The 6,811-nt window shown below is 32.4% G+C and overlaps 1 protein-coding gene across 3 annotated transcripts; it reads left to right on the top strand.

Moving 5' to 3' along the window:
* The first annotated feature begins 843 nt into the window (after nucleotides 1–843).
* On the top strand, nucleotides 844–4,529 carry LOC127263320 (binding partner of ACD11 1). 3 transcript variants are annotated; one of them, XM_051292290.1, is made up of 5 exons: nucleotides 844–884; nucleotides 2,705–2,836; nucleotides 3,105–3,180; nucleotides 3,713–3,829; nucleotides 3,943–4,529. In XM_051292290.1, the coding sequence occupies exons 2-5, from the start codon at nucleotides 2,721–2,723 to the stop codon at nucleotides 4,375–4,377; spliced, it is 744 nt and encodes a 247-aa protein (XP_051148247.1). In that variant the 5' UTR covers nucleotides 844–884; nucleotides 2,705–2,720; the 3' UTR covers nucleotides 4,378–4,529. The 3 variants fall into 3 exon arrangements, with proteins under 3 accessions (XP_051148247.1, XP_051148248.1, XP_051148246.1); XM_051292291.1 differs by having other exon boundaries at nucleotides 844–1,029; nucleotides 3,946–4,529; XM_051292289.1 differs by having other exon boundaries at nucleotides 844–1,029; nucleotides 3,943–4,527.
* Nucleotides 4,530–6,811: the final 2,282 nt, after the last annotated feature.

Below are 6,811 nucleotides of genomic sequence, written 5' to 3'. Positions count from 1 at the left end.
TTTGTAGAATTATTAATTTTTTTCCTATTATTATCGATAATAATACATATAAAAAATCTTTTAAATTCAAACAAAATCCATAAATCTAAAGGTAAACAAAAATCAAAACTCACATAAAAATTCAAATTCAAATTCAATTTTTACGAACTTTTTCAAAAGAATACACCCTTAATGTAGAATGAATATACATATATTTGTTATTTTATACAGTAAAGTTGTCTGTTTCAAAATAAACAAAGTTACTATTGTATCTAGCATAATAAATATCATTTAAACTTACAATATATTTCTCTGTCCCATAACTATGTATCCGTTTGCTTTTTATACTGAATTTTAGAAATATTAGTATTAGAATGTAATAAGAATAAAATAAAAATGACTAAAATAACCTTAGTATTATGTGATATAAATGTAACTACATTTGTGTAATATATTGTAAGTTGTAAGGGTATGTGTAATATTAGATAGATAATACAGTTACTAAAAAAAAAATATATACTTTATTATAAGACATACTAAAATGGAAAAATAGATATTTGTTAAGATGAGATGGAGAAAGTATTATACAATACTAATACTAATAAGAGTATTTTTATTTTTATTTTTTACTTACAATCTAAAATAATACTAATGTTAAAAAATCTATTTGAAAAAATAAACGTCACTCTTTCGATAAAAGCTAAGGAGCAAATTAATATCACTGGCGGTTCACCGTAACAGGAGATTCAGAAACCGGAACCAAACCGTCAAATCTAAACTAAAACTGTGTTCCGGAACCGGCCGGTTCGAACGGTTTGGCATGTCTAACCAGAGGGTGTGAAATTCAAGTAATCTACACTTTCTTCAAGGGGAAGACTCTGGTTTCATGATTGGAGGGAGCTAAGGTATGTGAACACACAGGCTTCTTATCCCGGGAATGTTTCATTGATCGTGTATCGGCGGTGTAGCCTTGTTTGCAAGTTCTATCTTTTTGTTTGGTTTTCCAAGTTACATCGTAGATTACTTGCTGTTCCTCTACGACCAATTCAGGTAAACATGGTTGTCTCAGTTACTTATGTTAGGGTTATTTCTGTATCTTGTTAATTTATGGTGGAATTTCATAGAAATTTTGATTACTCTGGTTGAATTTTCGGCGTGCGGTCGATCGGCCTTGTTAGGAAGTCCTGCACCTAGTATACGTTGTTCGTGTTTGTCATTAGAATTCGACTCGACCAAATAGTATAAGTTGATTCCGGCTCTCAAAGGCTGAAACATTGCCAAGAATCATTTGGGGATCTCCAGTGACTGACTAAAAGGCCTCACTGAAAATAGGTCGCCAAGCACAACATCAATTAGGAAGACAGATAAGGGGAATCTCCAATGGTTTCCCAGATCACATTCCTTGAATTGAATTGAATTAGGAAGCCTACTCATCCATCAGCTGCTCCCAGCTATGCAATGGTCAGTGGTCTGCACCTTGAATTATTAGCAGTAGTCGAGCAATAGATCAATTTCCGGGAAGGAAGTTGTAATAACAGAGTTTGAGAGGAGATGATCAAAGATGCAATGAATTCAGTTTACTGTTTGAGACTGAAAGTTTGGGATTATGAATATAGATATGCAATGAAGTTAAGTAAACCAATGGAATTGGAAAATGAGAGCAATGGAGTAAAGTTTGGTTTGGTCAGCAACTTCAAAATAGTAAAATAAGTCAAGGGTTTGTTTGTCATGTTCTAGACGTTACCATTACCTATGCCAGAGTTAAGTCATGTAATTAGGATTTACAGGGTTGGATATCTACTTAGACGTGCAAATCTAGCTTTTGTTGCTAATTCAGTGTTTTAGTCCAAATCACACATGGGCTGGAGACTAATTATAGGTTAGCCAAATAGCTTTGGGTCTGTGCAAATTTTCTTATATTTAGGTCTTATTTCAACCTGATCACATTCCCTATTTATAGTGAAAGCTCTAGAGAAAACAGAATTGCAAGATACAATTGGTAGTCCTGCAGATCTGCTGGGGAGAGTTCACTCAAGATGTATATTGTTCATCAATGCAATTCATAATGTTCCCAGGAAATATGCTAAAGATTAGAAACCCATGACGAAAATTTTCCAACTGAATAGACTGCAAACTAGAATTCGGTACTCACCAAATATTATTCGGCTCAGTAGACAGAATTTGGTAAACAACAGCCTCAGCAAGAGCATAACCCTTCAGGGGAATTTGCGCTGTTACAGATGTTGAGCACAGCTCTTCATCTTGATGGTACATTGTTTCTGTTTTGAATACTGAAGTAGCTCTAGAATCATAAGTTCTCTAACTTTGACAATTTTTATAGTCTTAGCATAGGGTCTAGTTACAGTTGAACCCTTTTTTGGATCTTTATTGAATGCAATAGGCAGACTCTTTTTTCTGTTAGAAATTCTCTTCTAGATAATTAATTCACAGATTAAGCGCTGCATACTTTATGCTTATAGACAATCATTTCTATATGCTGTTAATAAAAAGAAAGATATTCTGGATAGTAAGATTTTTATTAACAAATTTGGAAAGTAAATCATTAACTATATGGTTCTCGCGAATAAAGCAAAGCAATTAAGAAATTTTATCCAAACTATGTGCAAATTTGCAACTGGTGCATCTTTCCTCCTTTGGTGCTGATATCCTATAAAAGTTTCGACACCAAACAATAGAGTGGTTTGCTAATTGCTTCATCTTTCAGGATTAATCTTGTGGGAATGACTCCAAGTGGTCATAGAGTGGAAGTTAAGAATCTGTCACATAATGCAACTGAGAAGGACCTCTATGATTTCTTTTCCTTCTGTGGTGCAATTCAACACGTTGAAATTATAAGGTACTTTCCAGCTAATAAGACTACAATTCTTATTTCATATGAATTGTGTTCAAATTCATAGTTGAAAAAGGATTTACCTAATGTATCTATTCAAGTTATTCCCCAATCACTAGAGATATGTTTCCCTAGTATATATGTCTATCATTGATACCAAATCCATGTTCTGGGAATTTTTTTGCACATGAACTTTGTGATGTTCATGACTCTTTTAAAATAATTTGACCTGATTTCTTTCTTGTTTCTAATGTTCTATATTGCGGAAAAACAGAGCTGCTGAACATGCTTGTACTGCCTATGTAACTTTCAAAAATTCGCATGCTGCGGAAACTGCTGTTTTGATCAGTGTAAGTGATGGATTTAATGGTTTGAATGCAAAAATAGGTTTGGATATAATGTTTTTTGATGTGAAAATAGATTTCATATTGATTGCATTGTGTTAGAAGATTGCATGAATTAGGGACACAAGCACAAACAATTGAACACACAGTAAATTACTTTTCGGTAAAGTTATGTGGATCATGATGTGGATCATGATTCATGTCTCAACACCATTTGTATCCTGTTTGGTGCTTAAAATTTGAACTGTGTTAGAAACCACTTTTGTTGCATATATTGAATGTTGCTTTGATTTCAAAGTTTCTGATTCCAGTTCAAGAAAGTTTGATTCCAACTTATTTAAGACTTCTATGTGTTCTTGGAATTTTTTATTTTTTGGTTAGTATTGCCATGCATAAAAATTTCCCGGATGTGTTCCTTGTGATTATCGACATATTTTATTGCGATATATATGCTTTTTCCTTTTTCAATCACTCTCATTTCACCCTTATTACTTGTTATTTCTTAGTTTAACTAGTCGAAGTCTAATGGTGATTTTAGGGTACTAACATATTGGATCAACCTGTATCCGTAACCTACTTGGGATATCATGAAGATGATCACAATCCCTGGAATCATTATTCATGGAAGATCGAAGATGAAAGCAGCTTTTCTAATGTAAATGCATATTTATTCCCTGTCCAGTTGCTACATTCTGTGATCTTCTGGTTCTCTGGTTCCAATTAACAAGTTATTCCCTGCTCCCTATTCATTGTTCTTCATCTTTACAGCAGCAGCAGTCTCAAGGATGCAAAGGTGCTTCATCAGCTGGCGGAGCCATGTCTTTGGCTCAAAACGTGGTCAAAACAGCAGTTTCTAAAGGGTACATGCTCGGAAAAGGCGCATTCAACAGAGCTAAAGCATTCGATGATTCTCATCAAGTATCGGCCACTGCAGCATCCAAGATTACTAACGTGAGCGACAGGATCGGTTTGACTGATAAGATATTTTACGGCGTCGAAGCTGCCAGATCCGTCAACCAAAAATACCGCATTTCAGATACAACAAAGTCAGCCGTCTCGGCTACTGGTAGAACTGCAGTTTCAGCAGCAAACACGGTGGCAAGCAGCACCTACTTTTCTAGGGGAGCCCTTTGGATATCTGGCGCCCTAAACCGAGCATCTCTAGCTGCTGCCGAGCTCGGCAGCCGTGGTGCTAACAAATAGGTTAGTTCAGCCAAGAAAGATTCAGTTATATTCAGCACATTCGTTTATATAGATAATAACACGTAGTTGTGCTGTATAAATGTACTAATTGTGATGAATTAAGTATAGATGGTGTTACTTTTTTTTTTTTTTTTTATTATAATATGCGAAGACAGTTCAAATATTGCATTTGTATTATATTAATATATTTGCTCATTTCATAACAAGGGTTTCATTTTTCATTTTCACCCGTCTCAAAACAAGGGTACTATTTCAAAATTTAGTAATTGTATTACCTATCTAACATAATAAATATCCACACAAATGTCACCGCACAATACTAATAAGGGTATTTTTATTTTTTTTACTACAATTCAATATAATACTAATATTAAAAAATTTACGTGCAAAAAAAGCAAACGTTACTCTGTGTATGGAACGGATGGAGTAGTAAAATTGATAGTTGAGTAAGAATAGTGTCATACAAAAATTATGTAACCCACAATGTTCAGTTTGTATTTATAGTTTGTGATTGTGCCGTGCCGACTGACTCTTTAGAATGTGTAGTGAATATAAAAACAAAAGACCATTATTAATTTGTGCGTGGGATTGCTAGTCGGATTGTCGTCACAAAAATTAATTTGCACAAATGGACATAGAAAAAACACACACCAGATCTCAGTATCCTGATGCTGGGTCTCCTATCACATATGCATAAATTCGAATTCTAACTTAAATTCAATTAATATTAAGTAAAAAAATTGATATTAAAAAAGAGTTTTCAAAGTTGGGATGTCTTAAGTATTGAGTTATAGTAAAAATACTATAGCAATTATAATTGGAATGTCTCATAAATAATGCTAAAATAATATCTAAAATAGAATATTTAAAAAATATTCTCTTTGAAGTAAAAAATAAAGTAGTGGATTACAGTGAAAATACTGTAGCCATTATTATTTTACACACAAAAAAATAATTGTCATATATATTATCCATCAAATTAGTGCTTAATTTTTAAAAATATATTTACATAAATTTTATTTTATATTAAAATATTAATTTTTCAACAAATATTTTTATTTTAAACATAAAGTTTATCTTTATTTAAAACTGTACGTTACTATTTCCAAATAAGGATAAAAAGAAAACATAATTAGTTAAGAATTGTAGTATTTTTTTCAAATAAAAATTAAATAAATAGCCTTACAAATAAAGTCAATATGTAAATTTAAAAGAAAAACAATATATACATACATTAATCTTAACATAAATAGTTTAAGGTGTCTTTGTTTGGGAATTTTGGAGAAGTTATATTAATGCTCCAAAAAGATTTTCTAAAAAACATTTCATCAAATAGTTATTTTTTTCATAACCTCTAACACATATTTATATAACAGGGACAAAGCTAGTCAAAATCAAAACTCGAAATCCAAGCCTACAACCAAACACACCCCTTGTTGTCGTAATTTCTTTTCGAAATTAAAATGATTGTGAATGCGATGACAAACTTTCCAAACAAAATATATAACAAGGACAAAGCTACATTAGTATTTACTACTACAATAACAATAGTTGGTTCCATTTTATATAAAAAAATGTATAGATAGAGACAGGATGAAAACAACCCCCAAGGTTTAGGCTGAGAATCTCTTGTTGACTCAACAATACAACAAAGTAAAGCAAAAACAATAATTAAAAAATAAAAGCAGCGAAAACTAGCCAATATGAATAATAATAATAAAAAATAATAATAATATTAAGAGTTGTCAACTAATCTTAATCTACACACGAGCTCACTCGCTCACGTGGTATGCCGAGCTTATCCTTCGTAGCTGATATCTTGGCTGTAGCATAGAAGGTATGCTCCGCAGCACATTCTTCAACTCTTGCCCAATATACGAATATTTATTACAAAAAAAGTGTCGTAATGAGGTTAGGAAGATTGGACAAAAACATAGACTCCAATGTCGTATAGTTATAGTTGCAAACAATGGACACTAAAATGACAAACATTCCCAACAAGGTATGACGAGTTAGCAAGCAAACAACAAACCAGATATTTTGATGACCGCTAAAACGGAAGCACATAAAATAAGAAAGTAAAATAAAGGAAAAACATAGCATAATTAGCTAAATAAAGTAATTGAAATTAGAAGCCAACAAAAACGCCCATAGAAAGCAAAGGCGCACGAAATACACCCAGACAAATTTTAAAACCACGAACAAAGTGGTGATACACAATTATTATGCTGGAAAATAAAGGAAAAAGAAAAACCATACCAAAATTAGGTTAAATATAAGTTCTTGAAATTAGAAGCCAATAAAAAAGCCCATAGGAAAGTAAATGTAAAGAAAACAAATAAGCGCACGAAATACGTCCGGAAAAATTTTAAAACCACCATCAAAGTGGTGATAATCAAGGATATGAAAAACACCCGTAGAATGTAAAGGTAAA

The sequence above is a fragment of the Andrographis paniculata genome, unplaced genomic scaffold (genome assembly GCF_009805555.1).
Source record: "Andrographis paniculata isolate CXL003 unplaced genomic scaffold, ASM980555v1 Contig69END, whole genome shotgun sequence".
NCBI lineage: Eukaryota > Viridiplantae > Streptophyta > Magnoliopsida > Lamiales > Acanthaceae > Andrographis > Andrographis paniculata.
Note: the sequence above shows the minus strand (reverse complement) of the source record. Positions and strands in the feature narration are given on the sequence as shown.